The sequence below is a fragment of the Chinchilla lanigera genome, unplaced genomic scaffold, assembly GCF_000276665.1.
Source record: "Chinchilla lanigera isolate Chin_1 unplaced genomic scaffold, ChiLan1.0 scaffold00032, whole genome shotgun sequence".
Lineage (NCBI taxonomy): Eukaryota > Metazoa > Chordata > Mammalia > Rodentia > Chinchillidae > Chinchilla > Chinchilla lanigera.
This window is the reverse complement of record NW_004955433.1, coordinates 14,555,862-14,580,788: the sequence shown is the minus strand read 5'-3', so window position 1 is coordinate 14,580,788 and position 24,927 is coordinate 14,555,862. Positions and strand designations below refer to the sequence as shown.

Below are 24,927 nucleotides of genomic sequence, written 5' to 3'. Positions count from 1 at the left end.
CAGGGTCTCCTGGCTAACAGACCCGGGCATTCTCCAAAGCCTGTGGGAGCCCGGGTTGGAGGGAGATACTTAAGCCCAAGGCCTGTCTCCCAGCTATTCAGGAATGATTGACACCCAGGATCTGAGAGCAGTGGTCACCCACTACAAGAGAATGAAAACCTGAGGGGAAGTGAGTTCCCCGCACCCTCTCTGGACACTTTGGGTGGACAGCTGTTTGTTGTGGACGCTCTGTGGCAGGATGCTCAGCAGCGCCCCTGGTGCCTGCTCGCTATATGACAGGAGCCACTCATGTTCCCTAGTTGTGACACCCAAAAATATCTTCAAAGGTTGACAAATGTCCCCTGGGGAGCAAAACTGCCTGCGGTGGAAATGCACCTGGAACATGGAGCAGAATCAAGATCTATGCCCTGGCCCCCGCCTTCCTGGCTGTGCATTCCGCCTTGAGACAGCCACAGTGGCCACTGTAAGGGCTTGTGCTACGCATGCGCCAGGCTCTTATCAGAGTCCTCACCCGTCTAAGGAGGAAGTGGCCAGAGCACTGGGCTGCGACCAGGCAGGCTGTGTAGGCTGCTATCATGCAGCTTTGTTGACCAGCACAAATTACACTTCTACTGTCATACTGTGTCACAGATCCCTCCCTCCAGGCAGAGGGAAATCGGGGAGGAGAAGGAGGACTCCGAGTGGCCCATGCTCACCACCGGGCCACTTAAAGGACAGGATGACCAGGCTCCCGCACCAAGGATGGCATTGAGTGCCGCCAGTGGTTACCTGTCAGCCCAGCAATTGTGGCTTGAGGATACTCAGAGGCAGGGAAGGGAACGCAGGATTCAAAAGGAGACGGGTTCAGGAAACTCAGGACGCAAGGCACCCACAGCTGTGCCACAGGAGATGCCTTGACCCCCAATCCCAGCCCTGCAAGGCCTGTACCTTGACTCTGTTCTTGTTGACCTCTTCATCTGAGATCTTCCAGGGACAGTCCCGCCTCATCTCTGCTACTGTGGCCTCGTCCTTGAAGCCATCATTTAGGCGGAAGGGTGCAATCATGTCCTCAAACCGCTTAGTGCTGGGGACAAGAGCAGAGGTGAGGCCAGCTGAGATGGCCCCATCTCCAGGGGAGCCAGGTCTCTGGAAGAAGCGGGAGGTGTGCCACAGGGGCAGATTTGCAGTAAAACCCATCTGGCATGGCAGTTTACACCCAAGTGGCTTCTGCGTGGAATTTAGCAATGACACATCTGGCACACAGCCAATCTCTACAGCCATCCACAGTGACCGACGTGGACTCTGTCCCTACCCCTCTGTTCAGGCATCATCGAGCACCATCTGTGCCAGGTCCTGTCCCACACAACAGCCACACAAGCAAGCTGTGCTCCTACCGTCACAGAGCTAGTGCTCAGCTGGGTGATAGGCAAATAGGTAAATAAAGTGGGAATTTTATGAAGGTGTAAAATTGGTCAGAAAGTAACAGGGGTGGGAAGGGCTCTCTGGGACCAGAAGTCTTTCTGATGCCAGCACTGCATAGGGCAGGGGGTGCTAGAGCAAACAGAACTGAGTATGCAAGGTCCTGAGGCACAGTGTGTCTGCCTTGTGCAAGGAGCGGTAAAGAAGCCAGTGCGGCCACAGACAGAGAGGTCCACAGGGCGTGCAGGTGGCCCTCCAGCCTGAAACCCCGCACAGAGAACTCACTGCTCAGCACTCGGCTTCTGATTGATGTCAGGAAGGATGTGAACTTCATGGAATCCCAGTCGGAACTTACTAAGCAGAGAAATTATCCTGGAAGGCAAGTATTATTTTTAATGTTCATCCCCTTAGTTTTTATTTTATTTTTTTGTCTTTTTGAGACAGGGTCTCTCTATGCAGTTCAGGCTGGCCTTTGAGCACACTTTGTAGCCCAGGCTGGTTTTGAACTCGCAACCATCCTCCTGCCTCAGCCTCCCAAGTGCTGAGATTACAGGCGTGCGCCACCATGCCCGGCCTCATCCCCTTACTTTTTATTAAGTACCTGCTGAGTGTATGGCAGTGGATAAAACAGAGTTGGCCTTCTAACAGAGGGGTAGGACAGATGATAAGGAATGCCAATCAAGTAGGTCAGATGATCACAAGTCACATGGAAAAGTGTTTGACTAGAATTTCCCAAACGTCTGGAGATCATCTCTGTACTAGTGCATCTCAAGTTCTAATGCATCAACACAGCTGTCAGAGATCTTGTCACAGTGCAGACTCTGAGTCAGGTGGCCTGGGTGGTACCTGGGACTGCATTTCTAGCCCATTCCTAGGACGCAATGTTGCTGGAGCATGGACTGCACTTTGAGTAGCAGAGGTCTAGTGGGTGGGTATGTTGAGAAAGAGAAATTAAAGAGTGGCTGAGGAAGCGAAGATAGCACATAAGGGCTCAGCAGGAGCAGCAGGCCAGATGGCACTGGCTATACGTCTCACAGGGGAGGAGCCAGCTGTGCTTTGTGACAGTCAGAGAAGACTTCACAGAGGAGGCAGCCATGTGGCTGGATGGTGAAGAGTGGGTAAGGCTGTTACAGGCAGAGAGGGTGGGACAGGGAGTGCCCACATTAAAATCACCCAAGGGGCTTCAGGACAATGCACCTGCCTGGGTCCAGCCTGTTCACTGAGTCAGATCCCTGGGCAGGATGTGGCTTTGGTAACACCCTACATGACGCTGATGTGCTCCCTGGTTGAGGACTGCCACACGCACGTAGGCAGAATCCAAATGAGCAAAGGTCCAGGGGACAGGCGAAAGCAGAGACACTGCAATGCTGGCTGGGATGGCATGGAGTATGCGGGAGAAGAGGAGCCTGAAGCACAGGCTGGGATCCAGCTGTCAGGCCATGGCTGGGTCCTGAACTGGGGGAGTGGAATTCTGCAGGCAGAGCTATGGGCAGACTTGTCCTAGTGTATGGTGGTGACCAGGGTCATGCAGAGAGACCGTGAGGCCCATCATGGGGTGGCTGGTGGCTGAGGAGTTTTGGTAAACTCTGCATGAAGAACATGCTGTTACCCAGCAACGTCACAGCCTTGAGCTAAGCCAACCTCAGGGAACTCAGCTGCCACCCAGAACTGGAACAGGCTCCTGAGACTATGGCATAGCCTTCCTGGCCTAGATACTCTTGAAGGGTCACAGAGGCTGGTGTTCCCTAGCAGCTGCTCTGGGCCTTGCAGACAAGGGGCCTGCCAGTGGTAAAGTTCTCAGTTTGGGGAGCACAAAGGGACAGACTTCCGGGTTGCCCTGAGCTCACACAGGCCTGACCAAAGTCACAGGGCTGAGGCATAACCCTGGAATAGCAGGAGGGTGGTGCAGGCCGGGGGTCACCTTCTTTTCTGCCCCTGGGTGTCATGCCCAGGATCACTGCAAAGGGCTCTAGAGACACACAGTGGTCTTCCCTTTAGCTATTACCTGCATGGCTGTAGGAAAACTGCCCCACCTGTCCAAGCAGGCCACGCTCCCGCGACCTGTACCCTAACTTGAACTCTCTCTAAAGCAGCCGTTGGCCAGCTCCTGCCAACTCTACACCTGTGTGCCAACTGCCTCACTGTTTACTTCCTCATCTGCTTAAATCAACTCACACTCTGACTTAGTGCTATGATTTGAATACAGTTTGTCACCTGAACTCATGTTGAAATGAAGCCCCAGTGTGAGGTATTAAGAGGGTAGAGACAGAATCTGACTATGGTGATTAGAGGTGGGGCCTTCAGGAGGTGATTCGCATTGCAGAAGGCTATTGGGGTGCAGCCCCCATGATTGCATCCTGGAGGCTTTATGAAAAGAGGGAGCGCTGAGCATGACAGCATATGCCTGCAGTCCCAGCTACCTGGGAGGCTGAGGCAGGAGGATGAAAAGTTCAAGATCAATCTGGGCAATTTAGCAAGACCATGTTTCAAGAACAAAAACAGGGCTAGGGGTGTAACTGCTCGGTAGAGCACTTGCCTAGTATGAGCATGGTCCTGTGTTTCATGTTCAGACTGTAAAAAATTTTTTAAAAATAAAAAGTATAGGGAAAGACAGACAGACAGACACAGACACATGTGTGCTCCCCATCTCCCTGTGTGGCCTCAGCAGTCTGCCAGCAAAAATATCATCAGCAGATGTAGCCCTGACCTTGCACCTTCTAAGCTCTATGCCAAAATAAGCCTTTTTCTGTATAGACCAGGCTGCCTCAGATATTTTCATTATAATTATGAAAAACCAGTACACTCTAGTTCAAAAGGAAAGTTTACATTACAATTTTAAACAGAAAAGGGCATCTCTTTCCAGCAAGAGGAAGCAATTAAAACCCATGGAAATAAATTGGTGTCACTAAATTCTGGCCGGCGCCATTACCTGCCAAGGCTGCTAGCCCCGCCAGCTCCTCTTGCTTAGACACGGAGCTTAGTGTGGTCGCTGGGGGCAAGGACAGGCCAACCTAAGCCAAGAACACCTTCTCTTGCCCAGTTAGGCTGAGTTGAAGGGGAATGAAGTCACATCCCACCAAGCTTGGAGAGATTCACTACCCCATCTCCTGGCCACTCAAGGTTTCTCTGGTCTCCCCAGCGCCTGCAACTCACACTTTGGGGCCATTGCCCTAGAGGTCTCTTACCACTGTCTCACTTCTCAGCAGGAGGGCCCTTCTGTCCTCAAGATTTCTCCTTGCGGAGTTTTGTGGTTTTAAAACTTAATACCCCTCCCTGTTATGGCAAAGATCAGGGCATCTGCATCTTATGAAAGAGGGGACGAGAAGCCAGAACAGTTTCTGACACGGAGAGAAATGTATTCCTGTCCAGAGCCCCAAGCACCGTTGTTCTGGCCTGGAGAGAACTAGCCTAGGCTTGGAGACATCTTGGGCCACCAAGGGTGGTGGCTGAGGATGGGGGGAGAAGGTAGTGGGCAGCTTTGGGGGAGCCCGGATGGCACATCCACGTGACCCTGTGCTGCCTCCTCACTTACGCCTTTCTCTCCTGGTCCAGCCTGTTGATGTGGCCCCCGATGAACACACGGATCTTGCACTTGGCCCATCTCTTCTTGCGGTGGAGGAGGTAGGGGATGAGGAGGGTAAGGCCTGCAAGGAGGGTCCCCAGGAGCCAAGAAGAAAGAGCCCTCTGTGGGCTCCCATTATACACGGCTACAACAAACCCCTTCCCCTCTCTGGACCTCAGTGTCCCTGCCTGAATCAGAGCTCACCTGACTGAACCCCGGTTGCTTAACATGCTTGGTGCTTGGTGGGCCAGGGTTTACTTGTCCAGCACAGTGTTTTAAATAAATAATCTGGCATTGAACAATTGTGGAACTGCACAAGGATATCTAGATTGCTGGCTTTTTCTGAAAAATATTTGACCAAGGGTTGGGATCCCTCATCTCTTCCTGTCATCTCTTCACATGAGCCCAGGGACCAGCCAACTGGTATCAGTGCATAATCCTCTCTGCCTCCGTTTCCTTATTTGTAAAGGAAACTATACTAGGTTAACGTACATAGAGCACTCCACGTGAGACATATGTGTAGCAAGTGCTCAGCCTCTTAGCTGCAGGGAATGGGATCCAGGGCCCTTGCTCCATGCATGCCAAAATCCACAGGTACCCGAGTTCCTTATGTAAAATGTGCACAGAACCTCCCACAACCTCCCACCTACCGTAATCATCTCTTATAATGCTGCAATGTAAATGCTATGTAAATAGTTGCTATGCTTGACTGCGCAGGGAATAATGACCAGAAAAATGTGTACGTGCTCAGCACAAATAACTTTTTTTCTGTGATGAGTTCAAACCATGAATGTAGAACCCATGGATAAGGAGGGTCAATCTTGAGGGCATTTTCTCTCTATCCAGGGCTCAAACAAAGGTAGGAACAAGCAAGCTGAGAGCCATATTTTAAGAAAACAGGAGAAGGTGTGTTCCTGTACAGCGAGGCACATGCCCACTGCTACCCTGTGTGCTGGCCCATTCCCCCCATTTATGTCATGCAGCTGTGACCCTTAAGAACCAGCTAGCCAGAAGGTTCAATCTCATGTTGGCCTCTGAAAGGTTCAATCTCATGTTGGCATCCCCTGAAACGATCTTATTTTACAGCTGAAAAATTAGAGGCCAGAGAAAGGGGGCCAGCCAGACTCCCCCTAACCTCACTATGGGAGGGACTAGGGCCCAATCTCTCTTACTGAGCTGTAAGCTTTGCTCTGCTCACCAGTGGCCTGGATGACAGCAGGCCAGGAAGGGAAGGACAAGGGACACAGGGACACAGGGACACAGAAGGGGAGTGGGGAACCCATGTCTAGGGTGGGGTGCTGACCTCCATCGTCAAAGAGCCAGTAGATGTCGATGGTCTTCTTGCCCTGCTCTGACTGGAAGATGGTGCTGGTCTGCTCCTCCTGCACCAGAGCCTCAGGGTCCACTGCCAGAGGGGAGGGAGGTCAGAGCCTGGCCAGCATGCTCAACCCACAGCCTGCCTCAACACAGCCACTGCCCTGGGAGGTGGGCTTGACACACATCATGCCAGGTGGACTTGCAGCAGCCAGAAGTTCCCAGAGCATGGCTAATGCCCTTTCTGGTGCCAAGACTCAGATACTCAGGCAGGTGACCAGGAACAGGGGCTGTGGACACACAGGGCTGCCAGAGGCTCCTCCCTTGCTCCCAGCTTCTCTCTCAGGCTGGAGGTAGCGGGAAACCCAGTACCCCTTGGGTCAGACTGTTGGCAGGAAGCAGTCTCTTCTTTCTCTGGAATATCCCCCTGTGCCACTCACAGATACTGCAGAGCACCCCTATGCTTGTTGCAGGCTCCCCAGCTCCAGGGAATGGGAGGATGGAGAACACCATCCCACCCCTCTGCCCACAACATTCGAACATGACCAAGGGTGACCTGGCTGGCAGTGGACTTGGACCCCAGAGCCCCAAATTCCCCACCAAGCTGGCAATCTTTAGCATGGCCAAACCCTTTGCCAGTCATCTACTCAGTTATTCAAGCACCACTGGTCACAGGAAGAACCATTTTCCCTTGACCAAGTCCCCATGGGGCCCGCCTGCTCTAGGAACTAGGAGCCCACCACTTGCAGCCCCGCAGGGCAACAACACCCTGAGCCTCCCCGTGGGTGGAGACTGACATGTGCCAGACACCGATGGCCTGGCCCCGCCGGCACTGGCTCCTTTGCTGTCCTCTGCTGGGTCAAACACAGGATTAACTGCAAAAGAGGAGATGCAGCTAGGTTTGCAAGTGCCCCTGGCTTCGGGTCACTTCTGCATTCTTCATCTGCAGGGCTCCCCTAACACCAGGAAGAAAATCTCCCTTGGTCACCTCTGCCTTGGATCCTTCCTGCCCCTCCAATCAGGCCGCGCTTAGCCCTGCCTCTGGGCTATGGTGCAAGAGGCTCCTGACCTGGGAACAATCTCTCCCCAGCCCCGCCCTCTCAGCACACAGCCTGGTCCTCAGAAAGACCCTTCCCTGCCTAAACACTACACTCTGCACCTCCTCAGAACACACTGTGTGTGGGATGACTTGTGTGCACTTGTTCACGTCTGCTGTGCTCCCTGGAATGTCAGCACCCCTGGGCAGGGGCTTAGTTTGGTACCTGCTGTGCTCCAGGTTCCTAGAGCAGCACGATTAGTGACTCTGTAAATATTGATTTCCTAAATATATACAGGCCACTGCCACGGGCCAGGCACCACCTCTGCCTTTGGTGACACAGCCCCTCTGGGCAAAAGACACAGAGTCCCCGTCTCCTCAGCTCCACCTCCATCTGTCTTCATGCATTTCATGTCTTTTACACCTCTAAGTATTATGGATGCAGAGCTTGCATAGCCTTCTATGGCTTTCACATGTAAAACATTCCTGTCCCTAAGAATGCCATAAAGATGTCTTTCAAGACCAAAACTTCCAGTTTCCATGACAGTTAGGTGACCATCTTCCTAGTCCGGCATCTTTATGTGGGCAAGCCCCTCTGCTTTCTTCCCTTTTTCCTTCTTTACTAGATCCTTTTTATCCCATTTGGTTACAAAAGCACTGAGTAGGACATGGGAGCTGAGAGTTCCAGGTCTCCTTCCGCCCTGGGTGGAAACATGTTCTTAAACTGGTCACTTCCCCTTTTTGAGCCTTAGTTGCTCCTCTTGGAAATCTGATGGACTCTAAGGACCAGCAAGGGCTGGCTCTCAGAATCTGTGATCTTTTATTCCTTACTAATTTTTCCTTCTCTCCCATCTATCTATTAAAAATTAGGTTGCGGGATTTTGTGGGATCCTGCTCTGGTTTCGGACAGGGCGCTGAGCCCTCGACTTACTGTGTGCCTGCATCACCTCGGAGACGTTGAGCCCCTCTCGCATCCTCATGATGCACAAGCCGTAGTTGAAGTCAAAGGCATCACTGGAGAGAGGAGGCAGCGTGATTGCTTGGATACAGAATGTCACCCTGAAGTCTCATGTGTTCTGAGATGGGACTTTTGGTAGGTGATTGGATCAGGAAGGCTCTGACTTCATCTGGGGTTGATCCCGTGACGAGATCATAATATGTTGGTATTATTGGAAGGTAATGGATGCAGAGGAGGTGGAACCTAGTTGAACTGAGTGGGTCCCGTGGGCATGGCATGACCTTGAGAAGCGTATCTTGTCCCTGGACCATTCTTTCCTTTTCCACTTCCTGGTGGCCCGGAGGTGAGCAACTCTGTCCCACAAAACGCTTCACCCACGATGTTCTGCTTCACCTCAGGCCCTCAGCAATGGAACCAGCCAAAAACGTATAAAACAGTGAGCCAAGATATACTTTGCTACTTTGAGTTGTTTCTCTCAAGTGTTCGGTCACAGCCGTGAAAGCTGACTAACACAGATGGGGTCAGGCTCCTCGAAGCTCCAGCTTCCACGAGGGCGGTGACCTGGCTCCCAGAAGACTAAATGGCTCACATTGCCCCTGACCCTTGCCATACTCTTTCTCCCCTCTGGGCCTCAGAGTGGGAGGGTTGCCAGTGCCCTGCAGGGGAGAACCAAGTCAGGCCTGGCATCAAGTCATGTCCTGTCCTCTGGATACATTTGGACAGTCCTCACAACTCTGCCCTTAGAGGTCGGGAAGGTCACTATTATCTCCACTTTACAGATATGAACACTGTGTTTCAGGAAGTAAGTCACCCATGATTGTACTACTAAGGACGTGACCAGCTGGGATTAGGATTATACACTGCAACTGTAAATCAAAGGGCAGCTGTGCACACAGGCATGTCCTAAGGCTTCAACTTGGTGTGGTGGCACACACCTCTAATCCTAGCACTCAGGAGGCTAAGGAAGGAGGATTGCAGTGAGTTCAAGACCAGCATGAGCTACATAGTGAGTTTAAGGTTAGCTGAACTACATAGCAAGACCTTGTCTCATAAAAACAAAAGCATGCGGGGCATGGTGGTGCACGCCTGTAATTCCAGCACTTGGGAGGCTGAAGCAGGAGGATCACTGCGAGTTCGAGACCAGCCTGGGCTACAAAGTGAGCTCAGGGCTAGCCTGAACTGAAGAGTGAGACCCTGTCTCAAAAAGACAAAAAAAAAAAAAGCAAACAAACAAAGGAACGGCCTCAGACATGCAATAGGCCAGTTCTAAGAGGTGTCTAGGAGACTTCTGCCCTATAAGCATACTGATCACCTGATTGGCACAGTGGCACCATTAGGGTTTAACCCAGGAGGCTAAGCACTGTCCTTTCTGACTCCACTAATTCTGTGTCTCTGGACTGTCTTGGAATGCTGGAGTTGGAAGCCAGGTTTTCCACCACCTCTAGTGTGAGTTTGCTAGAGGCAGCTGGGGTGCTTGCTCTGAGTCACACAGCTAGTTAGCAGCAGACCTGGAAGCAGGCCAAGGGCCTCCACAGTCAGCTTTGAGCTCTCAAGGGGTGCTGCACACCACCTGTCTGTGCGGTACCAGTGCAGAAGAACAACATGGGCAGGCCTTCTCTGGACTGTGTTTAGCAAAGAGCTGAAGGAAACCGGGTTTGCAGTCCACTCTGAAATCCCCAGGAGCTCAGTCCTGGGCAGCTTGGTTTCGCCTGTCTGCTAGTGGTACCACTGGGAACTCAAACTGGTTACCTGTAGGCCTTCTGAAGCCCAAGCTGGGTATAACATCTTCACCTAAAAACCCACATTCTTAGCTACTCTGGAAATTAAAAGATCCAGCCACACTGGGGCCACATTTCTGCACAGCAGTCAGCAAGAGCCAAGTACCCAAGAGTCAGTCTACCCCAGTCCCCACTGCTCCATCCATATTGTCCCACACCTGACCCACTCACCCTGTTACCTGCCTCATCCCAGCCCACCTTAGTGCTCATGACCCATAAGCCAGGGAGGGACTCTGTCTGCCTATTTCCTCCTCAGCCTTGGACAAATGGACTCAACTTATAGCCTGCGCTGCTCCCACTCCACTTCCCCAGGCCCAGGAAATGCCAGTGATCTGAATCCCCCAAGCCCAGGCTGCCCACCTGGCCCTCACTCACTGGAGGATGCCGATGTAGTCTTCCACTGTGGCCGGGTGGGCAGACTGCCAGTTCTTCTTGAACCCCAGCACCAGAATGTTGGGCTTCATTTTCCCCAGACCCACGGCCTGCAGGATTGGGGGATGGGAGGTGGTCAGAGGGATGGGACTGGCGATCAGGCCTTAGGGCCACCTGAGCCCTGACCTGTGACTAGGTGGGGTACAGCCCACCACTCTCCATCCACACTGGAGACTCAGGGAATCAGCGTCCCTCCAGCCCTGTCTGCCTGGACATTGTGAGCAGGTGAAGCCATAGCCAAGGTGACCCCCATGGTTTCTGTCAGCCAGGCCTACAACTGGACTGTCCCTTTAGTTCAGGGTTATCCCAGCTGCTGCTTCTCTCATAAATAAATTCCCATAACATGAGACCTGAATTTGAATGTCAAACAGTGTGTGCCTGGGTTATCTAGTTCATACATCTTTTATATTTCTCTTTTCTTAATGTTTTAAGATTTTTGAGGTGAGAGTCACATAACACAATTGGCCATTTTAAAGTGTACAACTAAAAAATAAAATTAAAACCCAAGTGTACATTGCAGGGGCCTTTAATAAATTCACAGTGTTTAGTATGTTCACAACACTATCACTTCTATCTACCTCCAAAATATTTTCAAAACCCCAGAAAGAGACCAGATGACTTTTTTTTAATTTTGTGAAATAGCTAATACTATGGAAAAATATGTTCATGTGAATTAATTATTATTTTATCCATGTACCTCACTTTACACATGAGAAAGCTACCTATATGCGAATACCTACCACACTACACACTTCATGGTTTTTCACTGTATTGTATGTAAATTATATCTGCAAAAAATAAAAACAAAAGCAGGAACTGACCAAGGTCGCACAGGGCCCACAAGTTTCCACATCACTTGCCCAGGTCCTGGGCGTCAGACAATGAAGCTGAATTTAGACCCCAGGATGTTCTGCCTTTCAAGCTGTCACACGAGATCATAAGTTGCACAGGGAGGCCGAGACCCACCATACCTGCATAAGAATCTGGACCCCGCTGCGGAGGTCCTCCGCAATGACATCTGAGTAGAAGGCCTTGACCTTCCTCTTCTTTAGCCACTTGGTGTGCCCGTTGACAAGGAGTCGGAATTCAGGCATCCTCTGCTTGCGGGGTCCCTGTGGGTGATAGGAGCAAGTGATATCGGGGCTACCTTTGCTCTTCGGCCTGAGATTTAGCTCCTCTCCTGCCCCGGGGTTACCTATTTTCCTTTACAAAGTTAGTGGAGGTAAAAAGCAGGGAGGGAGGGAAGGAGGAAAGCGGGGAGGGAGGGAGATGAAAGGAACAGGGAAGAGGTGGGGTGGAGGGAGAGAGGCCAGTGGGAGGGACCAGAAGGGAGAGCCCTGGATTCACAAGGGACCCGGCGAGGATCTGCTTGACCCACCCTTCTTGCCCCCACCCCCTGGGTGGGCATCACATCCAGGCAGCTCCTGCAGGGGTATGGATGGCCCTGCCCCACCTCTTGGGGACACTCACAATGAGCACATGGCCACAGATCATGAGGCTCAGGTTCTGGGTGAAGGTGCCTACGAAGTCCACGAGGGCCGGGCGGAAGTTGGGAGGACCTGTGAGCACCAGGCACTGGGGACTGGGGAGGGGAAGGGAAGAGGGTGTGAGCCACTGTGGGAGCCACTGGGGTGCTGATGTTAAAGCAGGTGCTCCTACAGGTCTGCTTAGTCACCCTGAAGCACAGGATGGCCTTGGGCAAGACCCTGTACACTTATGCTTTGAGACTCATCTTTCCAGCTGTGACTCAAGGGCTCCTTTGATTGCTGCCATACTACGTCTCCCTTGTCCATCCTGCTCAGGCCACCAAGCACCCTACCCAACACTTCTCCTTTGCCCTGCCCAGTCCAGCATGGCATAGAATGGAAAGTGATAATGAGAACGTCTGTCCGTGTCATCTGGGCAGGTGAGGGAGCGCTGTGTGGAGTGGTCAAGGGCCACTGTCGGATCCAGTCAGAACCACACCCAATGCATCTGTGGCGCCAGGGGCCAGTAGCTAACCTCCCTATGCCTCGGTGTCCTCCTCTGTGAGTAGAGCTAGTAATTTTATGGGCCTCATGGCGACCCTTACAACAGAGCAGCTTCTACTGTGGAAACTGAGGCACAGAGCGATTTCCCTTCCTCGCTTAATCCCATTGCACAAGATCCACCCCAGCCTTCTCCTTCCTCCACCTCTGGCCCCTCTCAGCAGTACTGGGCCAGCCTGGGTCAGGAGGTCTCTGAGGCAGGACCATGGCGGGCATCGGAGCTCTGCTTACCGATAGTTCTTGATGTGGTCTTCCACCTCACTGAGACTCACAGTGTAACTCAGGGCCAGGTTGTAGGAGCCAGCCTGCACAGAGGAGCCCCAGTTCACCTCTAAGGAAGCGGGTGGTGGGAAGCAAGACAGAAGAAACCAGTCACACCTCTGGGCATTGTGCACCTGGGCAGCAGGCTGCTGGGTGGGTGGACAGCCCCAGCTCTGCCCCTGATGCTCGGGGGGTTGGGGCTGAAGTACCCATAGCTATATAATCAAAAGTTACACATCAGAGTATTGAATTCTACAAAATATTCTCTTGCCTTGACAAACAGACCTTCACAATGGTCTGGAAATCCAGGCTCATATGTAGAATTCTAGGCTGTCTTGGAGTTGTGTTTCCCACCCACAAATTGCTGTCACTCCAGGGCCCTGGCCTGTGGGCCAGTAGACACTCCTGTAGTGTCCAAGTTTTGTCTTCCTGTCCTTCCAACGGCCACCTCTCAAGAGGTGGGAGGTTGGCCTTGCAGGGACTCAGGCCCTTGAAACTGGGAATTGCTGGGGTGTGGGGGGCCTAACAGCAGAGGTCTGGGCTTCACTTGGCCACGCAAGGAGGGGTGAGGTAAGAGGGCAGTGCAGACTGAGGCAGAGCCTGCCTACCCAGCCCCCCAGGGCTGGAGGCTGAGCCCACCCACCTGGCTTCTTGTAGATCACGTAGAGCAGGAGGAAGAGGATGACTCCAATGGCGATGAGGGCTGCCCACCAGGTGAGCAGGAACATGATGACCACGGAGATAACTGCCCCAAATAGCGCTGCCCACTTGCTGTAGTATCGGAACGAGGGTCTCCACCCTGGGCAGTGGCCCCATCAGTGGATGTGCTCTCCATTTGGGAGTCTCTTCAGAGCCACAGCTGTGGCAGGACTGTGCAGCAATGCCCACCATGTGCAGGCTGGGCTTCCAGGCTGCCCCTCCAGCCAGGGGCCCATGGGGCCTCGCCCACCTTCCTCCGATGCTGGGCTGGAGGCTCTGGGGAGGCCCACACACCTGCCTGCTGCGTTATTCCACACTGACAGGCCACAGCCAGGGGAAGCCTCCAGCTCTGGCCAAATATGGGTCAGCAATAATGCCAGCTCATGGCTCCCATGAAGCCAAGGGTGAGTGGAGGGGAGATGGCACGATTCTACCTGGCCCCATACCAGTCGTGACATCTGCCCCGTGGCATGATCCTGAGGCCGCCATGTACACTGTGGTCGTGTGAAAGGAAGCCTGTAACTAGCTCATTGATTATTTGGGGCTAATTAGAAAAGGCCTTCCTCAGGTCTCTCTACTGCCATTTGCCAGAAATTTTTCATCACTAGCATACAAATCTATGAAATCTATGCGTTGTACTATGAATTGCACCCTCCAGAGCTGTGCAGTGTGCAACCTGCTCCACCAGATATGAGGGTCTGTGACTGTGGGAAATTCTCCTTCGCCACTCTGGTGAATCAGACTCCTGACTCCTAGTGGAGACGGGCTAGAAGAAGCTCTGCGACTATAGACAGTGCATGAATCCAGGGAGAGTCATGAATCCAGAGAGCTGCTGTTGCTGGCACAGATGTTCCCTTTGCATGGCTTCCATTTCTGAGTTACCTTGGCCTGCCACCTCCTACTTCCAGCCCACCCCACACCTCGGCCCTCGGTGCCTCCCCGGGGACAAGGCAAAGAGCTGGCTCACCCGGTGAGTTGGTGATGGACGCGTGGAAGCAGCTGAAGTTGATGAGGGCGTAGGAGCACAGGAAGAAATTGGAGATGATTGGGGCAATGGTGTTGAGCTCCGCTTCAGTGACCCAGTGGGAAAAGGGCAGCCTGTCAGGTGACTCCACCAAGGAACTGCCAGCACTGTCCCTCCCTGGGTGGGGAACCCCAGGAGGGCCACCAGGGCCCAGTGAGTCTCAAGTTTCCCATCTGTGAAATGCACCCATCCTGTTCTGAAGTTCAAAGGGATTGTGTCTCCTAAGCTGTAAGCTGCCATCTTCCAAGAAGACGGAGGCTGTGTGGGGGCGGACCCCATCAGGCTCGCCAGGACTGACGGCAGTGGCTGTGATAGCTTTGACCACAAATGCCAGTAAGGACTATATAGTACATAGCAATATGACCCGGTCCCACCTCCAATAGGGACTCATTTCACAACTGGCTCCTTCTCTTACCCATCTCATTGACCCCTAGGCCCACGGATAAACTTGGGAATGTGACTCCTTGCCCTGTGGCCTCTCCTGGGATCCCAAAACAACACAAGCACCTCTTCTGCACATGACTCCAATCCCCTGAGAAGCTGGCCCCACAGACTCTGAGACCATGACCTTTGGTCTACTCAAGTCAGAGCCATCCAGAGTAGACATGACTCCGAGCTGCAGTGGTCTATAGGTGACAGCCTGGCCAGCAGGAACAAGGCTTGGTCCAGGCCTGACTGGGCTTTTCCATCCACTGGGTGTGGCCTTGCCACTCTTCACTTGGTTCAGGGTTGAGGACCCAGAGTTTGGAAAACCTCCCTCAGGCTGCTAGGTGTTACGGGTTGGTGACCAGTGATGCCAGCCTGAGTGGCAGAGAGCCGGCTGGGGCAGGAAGGTGGGATGCAGAGAGACTCGCCTGCACCTATCTGCACCCTAATCCAGAGCAGGGACAGGGGACATCATGTCACAGCCTGGCCACTGCTCTTGCTTGGTGTGGCTGCTTCTCTCCCAGGGAGTTCTGCTTTCTTGGCTAAGTTAATGAGGAGGTACTGTGTGTGTGCACACATGGTCTCTTCCTGCCCATCTGTGACATACGCATTATGTACTGTTGCTCCCATTCTGCGGAGAAGGAAACCAAGTAAGGTTGCTTATCCAAGGTCGCACAGCTGGCACACGGCAAAGCCAGGGGCGGAAGCCAATCTGCCTAACAGATTTTCTCCTCAGGCCGCCCTCGGGGTGAGACCCTGGCTCTGTTTAATTCATACATCAAGGTCGACCCAGCCATCTCTTTCAGCCCTTGGGAAAGAACCAGGTAGCTTAACACATGCTCCAAAGGTGACCTGGAGATTCTTTTAAACTCATAAGGGGTAGGGGGAGGGTCCCAGTTGCCAGACATTGGAATGTAGATGCAGGGAAGCAGGGAAGGTCTCTCCTACCAAAACAGAACAGTCCACTCTCTGCATGGTGCAGGAGCTGCCTTCCCTGCAGGTGGGAAGGGGGAAACCTCATGTGGCCTCCCAAAGTCTCCTTCCAGGAGGGTCGTTGCTCAGAGCTCTTTACTGAGCATGTGCTTAGTGTGTGTAAGGCCCTGGGTTATATTTTTTTTAAAAGCATCTTTCACTGAGCACCCACTGAAGCCAGGCTCGGCTGGCTGGGTAGGCAGGCGAGGAGCCAGGCCTGTGACCCTGCGGAGCCACGCAGCTGCTTACCAATGATGATGAAGGCCACGGCAATGGCGTAGGCCAGTAGGTAGCCACGCACAGGCTCGTTGTTCTTGCCGTAGCCTTTGCCAAAGAAGCCGATCAGCGGGTACAGCTGGTCCTCACACAGGCACTGTGGGCACCCAACATCACGCTCACCTGCTGGCTGGGACCCGCTTCCTCCCTTCCTGGGGCCACTGAGACTCCAGGCTCTGCTTGGCCCCGTCTGTGACTGCAGCAGGGCACTTCCCCAACATGGGTCCCAATTTCTGGTTCTTTTAAGTAGGATGAGATCCCTCCTTTCCCCACCGTGAAGACAGGACAAGGCCAAAAGGAGAGGGGTCAGTCTTGCGGTAGGGGGAGGGTATTGGAGGTGGAATTGTACACACTGCAGGGGTCATGGCTTGGTGATGGGAAATGCAGGTGATGGGAAATCCAGTCACCTCACAGAGGGGGCTGCTCCCTTCTGTCTAGACACTTCTGTCACACAATCCTTATTTACAGCTGTCACCAGGGGACCCGCCACCTGGGCCTCCCAACCTGGACCCCCTTCACTGTGGCCCTTTTCTGGGGCTTCACCTGGAAAACTTTGGCAGCTGAGACGAGGCAGGCCAGGGCGGAGGAGAGGGTGGCCCCGAAGATGCCGGCTGTGATCAGGGGTGCGAAGGCTGACACCATGCTCATGGTCTGCGGGGATGGTGGGGGCTGATCTGGGAGCCCCTGCCTAGCACCCCAGTACCTACTGCAGGCAGAGCTGGTCCTCACACCTCCATCAGAGTCCACACCCTCGCCTGGGCACCGCCCCTCACGGACAGAAAACAGGCACGACACAGGAACCCCACCTGGGCTCACAGCCTATCTCCAAGCCGGGGCCCAGAACCCCCAGTTGTCACCCCAGCCTGCCCTGGCTCTGGGAGGCCCCGCAGAGCAGAAGCCCTGCTACCTGGTAGTAATTGATGAGGCCATAGCGGCAGCTGTGCTGCCGAGAGCATTCGGTGAAATTCCAGCCGTAGCCGCAGGCCAGCCCCTCACAAGTACCCCAGCCAGAGGTCACCGTGTCATTCAGGTCCCCAGAGGCATCACGGACCACACAGGAGCCTGAGAGGAGGGAAGAGGTGCAGGGGGTCTCCCTTATCCCTCTTCCTCCCACCTCTTTGCTCTGCCCTCCTCTCCTACTCCCAGAATGGTGGCTGCTTCTGCAGAGAGAGAGAGAGAGAGAGACGCTGCAGACAGCTTGGCCCTCCTTTATCACGGAACAATAGTCCTGATGTGCTAGCTAATACCAGCTGTGCTTGTGGTGTGCCAGGCACCACGGTGAGTATTTTACAGCAGCCCTGGGAAGCAGGAAGTGCTGTTATTTTTGTCATTGTTCCCGTTCTGCAAAGGACACAGAACTTAGTAACCTGCCCCATGTCTTCCATAAAGCAGAGACCTGGCTTTCAAGGCCCGAGTGGCTGTGAGTGAAGCCAGGTTCCTTGGCATCTGGGAACAGCTTGCCTCCAAGGTGGTCACTAGGAGCAAGTGCTCCTGGCAGGCTCCACTGCTCAAGGACGGTGTGGCCTTGGGCAGGTCACTCTACCTCTCTATGCCCCCATTTTTCTCCTCTGAAGAATGGGGGAAATGACAGGTTAAATGTGGCAAGCCATGTTAACGGCTGGATGGTGGTAAGGTAGTTGCTGGCATCCTCCTCCTCATCATCATCCTTGTCCTAGGGACAGAGCATGATTTGTCCTGCAGGATCTTCATGCCCACAAAGCTGGAACCTCAGTGTCTGAAGAGACCTTAGGAGCCTAGACTGGTCTCCCTCACTATGAAGATGCCAAGGTCTCAGGCACCCCAGGGACAGAATTCAAGGCTCTGCTTCCTGAGGCTGCCACATCCTTCCAGCCCGGCTGTCCCTGTTCAAGTGAAGCCCCACCTGTGGACCCACTCCAGGGCCTGGGCCACTGCAGGGTAGGAGCCAGGTTCCTGTCCTGCCCCAGTTAGCTGGGCCGGCTACTCACCGATGGTGGCTGAGATGGCCAGGTAGGAGACAGTGGTCCAGAAAATGGCCATCAGAGTTCCCTTGGGGATGGCCACGGCAGGGTCCTATAGGACGAAGAGCAGTGTCAGGCAGTCTCTAGGCCTCCCACCCCTAGCTGTGGCCCTATCTCAGCTCCCTTCATCAAGGACCCATAGAAGCAGGTGGACATGACCAAGATCACTGGCCTGAGACCACATCTGAGGCCCAGGGAGCCAGAAGCAGAAGAGAAAACCAGCAGCTCCTCACCTGGGCCATGGAGGACACCTGACTAAAGTTTGTTGTGGGGGAGGAGAGCAGGGTCCAAGATGGCAGGGCTCAGAGCTCAGCCTGCCTCGTTCAAATCCAGGCCACCAGATGGGCAGTGGGCTGACCTCCAGCCTCCACCCCTCATCTGTGAGTGGTGACAGCAGTGCCAACAGGCCACTGGTGAAGTGTTCAGATCTGTGTCGAGCTTGAAGCTCCAGACCTGTTTACCATCAGCCCATGACATGCTCGTCATTATGCACCAACTGGTTGTCTGATTCCACAGATAGGAGTGGAAGACAAGCCCTAAGCTTCCTCCTTCTGCTCCAGGAAAGAACTCTCTGCTTGCATTTTCTCAAAGGCAAATCTTCACATACACCTGTTACACGGTCCATTCTTCTAGGCACTTTCTCTGTAATTTCCTGAGAAGTAGCCTGAATGCCTCCACTGGCTGGCGGAGAAACTGAGGGCAGGACACAGCAAAGAGGACCCACTTCACGGAGCCTTTGGTGGCTCTGACCCTGACCCCACCATGGTCCACAGTCTTGAGTTCAATGGGCCACACTGGGAGCAGTAAAACAGACTGGGAATTTAGAGCCAGTTCAGGACCTGCTCCACCCTCCAGGCAGAGGCTCTAACCTAGAGGAGAGGTTTCGTCTGCTGTGAGCGGCCCTTTATTATGGTCCCCTGTTCCCTGCTTTCTCTGAGGTATCTGCTCACCCCCCAATTAACTAGTAGAACTTAATTAGAGACAAGGTGGAATGTGAGGGAGGGTGTGGCAGGCAGAGAGGAATGGGAGCAGGGAGGCAGAGTGGTGGGAGGCTGGGATCTTAGGGAACCCCCGGTTTTCTACAGTCTGTTTTGGGGACCCCACAGACCTGGTCCTACCAGCCTTGCACAACTCCCTAGGGGTGGCTTGGCCAGGTCATGCACCCAAGACTCTGGCCCTGAGGCCAACAGGTCAGGCCGGGCTACCACCTCACTTCCAGTGGGCTGAATAGCATCAAGTTTATGTCTACCCTGAGCCTCAGGGTGTGAGAAGACAAGGATATTTACAGACAAGGACCTGGCAGGTGTAATTAGTTAAGATGAAGTCATTCTGAATTAAGGTGGGCCTCACATGCAATCACTGGTATCATTCTGAAAGAGGAAAGGACACAGAAACACGGAGGAAAGAAGGCCATGTGGTAACAGCAATGCAGAGGTTAGATGAGCCGCAAGCCAAGGGACACCATTGTCAGGACCCACTAGAGCTCAGACGAGGCCAGGAGGCACTGGTCCCAAGCGACTTGAAAGGGAGTTCTGCCCTGTCAATACTTTGATTTTGGATATCCAAGCTCCTGAACTGCAAGAGAATAAATTGTTGCTGTCTTAAATCAGCCAGTTTATGGGAATTTGCAGGAAGGAACACAGAGCCCTCAACCTGTGTGGGCGTGTCCTACACATGGACATCCCTTGGGACAACACATGATATATGTGTTGAGTGATGCAGTGGTTGTTTACATGGAAGCTTTTGTTTCATAGACTTGCATTCTAGTTTCTCTGCCATCTGTGTGGCCCGAGTCGGCCCTGGAACCTCTCTGGGTCTGGGTGATGTTATGATTTATGGCTAGACATCCCCCAACAGCCTCATGCACTCATAGGCCGGGCTTTTGGAAGGTAGTTGGATTCTGGGGGCTGATAGCTGACTTGCTATCAAGAAACAGGGTCTGGTCGGAAGAGGTAGGCCTCGAGGACACAATGTGGAGAGTCCGTCTCTCTTCCTAGCTTCTCCCTTCACTCTCTGCCCCCCTGCCATGCTGTTTCTTCTTTGGAGCCAGCCAGGGACTAAAACCTCTGAAAAACATGAGCCAGGATAACCCTCTCCGCCGTTAAGTTTGGGAGTCGGATATTATGTCTCAGTGACGAGAAAAGTGACTCAGAAGCCTGTTTGACTGTTTCACGGTACAAATAACAATGACGCCAAGGAGCTCTCAGCACTCCTCTATGCCCAGCACTGTTCTGAGCATCTGACACAAAAAAAGCTCTTCAAATCCTCACCACCGCCATGCAGGGCTGGGCTGTATGAGTCCTATTGTCCAGCTGGGGGGCTGAGCCCCGGAGAGGTCGTGAGGGAGTTGCCCAAAGACTCACACATGGGGACCGCTCTGCTACAGAGCGCACTGACCCTCAGGATCAGCAGAGCCAAGGCTGAAGACACCGAGGACAGAGGGAATGCCTACGTCGGGAGCTCAGAAAGAGCTGCCTGGCCTGATGCCTGCACCCTGGGCTGATGGTAACCGAAGATGCTCGAGGAGGCATCCAGATCAATTCCCAGAGAAAGAACAGAAGCCGGACAAATACTCCAGCTTCCAGGCCCTACAGTAGGTGTCCTGGGGCAGACCCTGCTAGAGCCAGGTTGGTTTTGGGATTGTCTCCAATTTATAATTTAATCCACTTAGAAAAACCATCAAGGAGCACCGCGTAGGTAGACCAGGAGAGTGGGAGCGAGTGTTAGCTGTGATTTCCAGTCACCTCAGAGCCTCCTGCTGGCAAAGGCCCCATCAGCTTCTCATCTTTCAAAGCCCAGCTCCACCCCACCTCCCCGCACGCAGGCGTTTTGTTCCAGCCCCTGCCAACATCAGCCTGTCCTTCTCCACTTCTTGAGGACACTTCGTACTTATGCTCTGATACTGTGTTTCACCACTGTCTAATCAACAATGCCCTGTACACCCAGCTTGTGTCAGACTGTGAGCTAGGAACAGGAACACAGGGGTTGACATGGTTACACTGGGAGAACCCTGACGGGAGGACAGCCCGGGAGAGCTGCTGCAGGAGGTATTTGGAAGAGGGACAGAACTTTGGGAGGCAAAACAGAGTCAAATGGATGAGGGCGACATGGGGCACAGATCTTGGGGCTGAGCAAGGGCCATGGATACAGGGACAGTGCTCAGGGCTGGGGCTGGACAGGTGTGCTACAGCCAAGCCAAGGAGCTGCCTGTCCCAAGCAGTAGAGGGAGGTGGAAGGAGATTAGCTCAGTGAAGGTGTTTCCGGGCTGAGAGCCCTGGAAGCCCCATTTTGGGGTGTCTTGCAAGGCCTAAAGCTCAGTTGGTATGAATCAGTCAACAGCCTCACAAACTGATCTGCATGGAGCTGCAAAGGACTGACCTGGCTTGGATGGGGTGTTAGCTCTGACCCCCTCTCTGGCCTCAGTACCACACTCAGTGGCGTGCAGCAGGTCCTGGTGTCAGGGAGCGAGTCTGCTTACAGCCCCCACAGCGCCAGGACACAGGAGGGACGAGTATTCTGCTCACCTTGAGGTCCCCGGAGATGTTGGCTCCTGCCAGGATGCCCGTGGCAGAGGGAAAGAAGATGGAGAACATCCCGAAGAAGCTGCCATCAACACCCCTCCAGTCAGGCACCAAGTTCTGAACAAAAATGTCACCTGGAAAACCAACACCTGAGTCAGGGCCACCTGGAGGGTTGGTCCCTTAGCTGGGCCTGGCCAGGCAGGCAGTCAGCTTCCCAAGTAGCTCCCGGCCATAGCAATGGGGGATCCCATCTTTCTGCTGCTCACACAATGGGCCAAATTATGGACAAACTATCCCTGTTCCCAGAGCTGTGGTCTGGAGCCCACCCTGCACATACATACCCCGGTAGCTGAAGAAGCCCTTGGAGGCCTTGTCCTCAGAGGGGGGGATCAGTGTCCCCACCAAGTAGTTGGCAAAGGAGACCATGATGACAAGGAAGAACAACACCTGGGCCTGGGGGTAAAGGACCCCAGGGGTCAGACTGTGGTCCCACACCTTCAGGGAGCCCCAGCAGGGACGAGCTTGCCCAGGTCCCTCACGCCATTATTCATTCAGACTTTCACTCACACCCATTGCACAGGGAGCTCTGTTCAAGGAGTTGGGAGCACGGCAGTGAACAGCATGACCAAGGTCTCTCGTCCTGGCTAATGAGTATGTAGGAGGAACTTAGGAGTGCACTGAGATTGGGTTGGAGCTGCTTTAGCAAGGTAACCTGAGACAGTGTCTTCAAGAAATAAGCTTTTTTGCAGATATATAAAGGAGGAAGATGAGGGAAGCATAGAATGATCTGGCAATTAAGCTTAGTACTTTCAAGGAGGCCAGCATTGCTGGAGGGAGGTCAGAGGATGAGGGAGCCAGAAGGTGCAGAAGCCAGGTTCTATCTAGCTTAGAGGTCGTCTTTTGGCCAAGTATGCCAATTGTAACCCAGTACTTCTGCCCTAAACCTCTGACTTTTGACTGAATACATGGTTCCGTGAAGATGATACTATCCAGCTTCCCTTGCAGCTACAAGGGGCTGCAAAACCAAGATTTAGCCACTGGGATGTGAGCAGGGGTGATACAGGCAACTCCCAGCTTGTATGATAAAGGGAAAGAGAATGGGAATTCCCTCCCTTTTATTTCACCCGTCTTCTCATTCTCTCTAGCTGGACTGAGGACATCATGATGGTGGCCACCTGGACTAGGTGAACAAGGGCCCACACCTGAGGGATGGAAGAGCCACAGGATGGAAGGAGTCGGAGTGTCCAACTCCCAGCGGAAGACCATGCCCACCTGGACTGTTCCATAAGAGAGAAATGAAGGCTCTATTTGAAGGTGCTGTCAGGTGGGGTCTCTGTCACAGCAGCAGAACTTGAAGCCTGGCTAATACACATCAGAAGAGGCAGAACCAGGGCCCACGACCAGGGCTATGACTCTGCTCCTCACCTTGGACTCCCACTCCATGCCAGCCAGGGAAATGGCCAGCAGCACAGTGACAGTGACCACGCCAATGATGCGGATGTCATTGATGGGATCCACGATGGGCGTGCCGTACTCCTGGCAGGGGACAGGTTGGTTGTGTGCCACCCTCTGAACAATCCACACCTCCAGGATCCACTTCATTGAGGTTCCTCTGACCCAAACCCAAACCCAACGTCCTTCACAGCCCACAGATTCCCCCAGGGCAGCTCTGCCTGGAACGGGACAACATGGCCCTAGGGCAAAGTGTGGTTTTATGAGGGTGGTTTTGATTTGGTGAGATTGTCATTGTCACCTGCAGTGACCGGCCTGTGGCTTTGGTCCCTGATGGGTGAAATCTGCAGCAGGGAGGAAGGCCAGCCAAATGGGGAGGATAGTAGGGCAGCCCCGGGCCCAGCCCCGCCTCACCTGCAGCAGGTCTCGCACAGTCTCAGCGAAGCCCACAGTGTGCATGGCCACACCCACGGCGTTGGCAAAGGCGAAGATGAGGCCGATGGAGCCCCCCAGCTCTGGGCCCAGACTCCGGGAGATGAGGAAATAGGTGCCACCTACCAGGGCCAGAGTGGGGAGCCACGAAACCAGAGGAATCATCTGGCCAGGCGGGGCTCAGGGAGGTGGCCAGGGGACACTGGGCAGGAGGTGACTGAGTCCATCTAATAGTGTGGGGAGCCTGCCTGGAGCCCTCATTGACAACTACGGGGGCAACTGGGGTATCCCATGGGTGGGGAGCCCACAAGGTAGGGCCCTGGGGCGCACCTGACTTGACCTTGCCATTGGTGGAGATGGCTGAGATGGAGAGGCCGGTGATGGAGGTCACCATGACGGAGAGCAGGATGATGATCCAGGTCAGGACTGTGCGGGGTGAACATGGGTGCCCCAAGACTCAGTCAAGGTGTTTCCCAGGTGAGGAGCCATCGGAGGAATCTACTCATTCACTGCCCCTCTCTGAGCCTCCACAAACCTCCGTCCTCTCCCAGGATGCCACTCACCAATGCCCGCCTGTGCCGTGATCCAGGGGAGCCGCAGGTAGAGGATCACACCCCAGATGTTAAGCATGCAGCGGATCTGCGTGGACAGTGAGGTCAGCGGCTCTCTGAGCTGGCCGCTTATCCCATGGCCAAGCACAGAAGTCCTTTGCTGCTGGTCATGGCACTGCATCAACCTCATAGGTTAACCTCCTAGGGAGACACTGAGTTCTCTGTGCTTTACCCACCCTGACAGCCCAGGCCCTCTGGCTCACTGGATCAGGAGGGGGCCCTCCTCCTATTTCGAACCAGGATCCTGGCCCGCCAGACCTAGCTACGGCCCCAGCAGCCAGCTACTGGCCTGGGCGTGGCATTTTTGGGGAAGCTCAGCAAACACCAGCTGAGCCAACTCCCCACTCACAAGCAGAAATAGAGCTCAGGTTGCTGTGACTTCAGCTTTCAAGTGAATGCAAAGTGAGAAGCCGAGACGGAGGTGAATGTTCCCGGGTGAAAAGGCCTGGTACGGTCTTCAGCTGCACCAAGTGGCAGGGGTTCCCAAGGTCCTCCACCTGCTCTGAGACGCTAAACAGAACCACTCCAGGCGTGGCAAGCACCTCCGGGGGGAAACGCAGACCCTGAAAATGACTCTAGGAGTTGTAGTGGGCTCAGAATTTAGATGGAGAAACAGTCGTAGCCTACTCACAGCTATAAAGATGGCAGCATGACGAGCAGAACTGGGCACCCTGCTTCTCAGAGTGGACTAAAGATTTCTCCACAGTGCATGCAGGGCCCCTCTGCAGAACCCTACAATGTCTTGCAG

General features: G+C 53.8%; 1 protein-coding gene across 2 annotated transcripts in view; it reads right to left on the bottom strand.

The window, feature by feature from the left end:
* The window catches only part of Slc12a3 (solute carrier family 12 (sodium/chloride transporter), member 3), a 34,566-nt gene that overhangs the window by 7,529 nt on the left and 2,110 nt on the right, over positions 1–24,927 (bottom strand). For both annotated transcript variants that reach the window (XM_005388362.2, XM_005388363.2), the window contains exons 3-24: positions 24,132–24,207; positions 23,899–23,994; positions 23,551–23,690; positions 23,110–23,220; positions 22,026–22,137; positions 21,688–21,818; positions 18,131–18,215; positions 17,071–17,225; positions 16,707–16,814; positions 16,137–16,260; positions 14,433–14,534; positions 13,410–13,565; positions 12,737–12,836; positions 11,949–12,060; positions 11,450–11,590; positions 10,422–10,528; positions 8,242–8,324; positions 7,072–7,149; positions 6,264–6,365; positions 4,931–5,042; positions 1,684–1,770; positions 928–1,063 (exon numbers count right to left, since the gene is read on the bottom strand). In XM_005388362.2, coding sequence (XP_005388419.1) covers positions 928–1,063; positions 1,684–1,770; positions 4,931–5,042; positions 6,264–6,365; positions 7,072–7,149; positions 8,242–8,324; positions 10,422–10,528; positions 11,450–11,590; positions 11,949–12,060; positions 12,737–12,836; positions 13,410–13,565; positions 14,433–14,534; positions 16,137–16,260; positions 16,707–16,814; positions 17,071–17,225; positions 18,131–18,215; positions 21,688–21,818; positions 22,026–22,137; positions 23,110–23,220; positions 23,551–23,690; positions 23,899–23,994; positions 24,132–24,207 — 2,454 coding nt within the window. The remainder of the gene's footprint in view (positions 1–927; positions 1,064–1,683; positions 1,771–4,930; positions 5,043–6,263; positions 6,366–7,071; positions 7,150–8,241; positions 8,325–10,421; positions 10,529–11,449; positions 11,591–11,948; positions 12,061–12,736; positions 12,837–13,409; positions 13,566–14,432; positions 14,535–16,136; positions 16,261–16,706; positions 16,815–17,070; positions 17,226–18,130; positions 18,216–21,687; positions 21,819–22,025; positions 22,138–23,109; positions 23,221–23,550; positions 23,691–23,898; positions 23,995–24,131; positions 24,208–24,927) is intronic.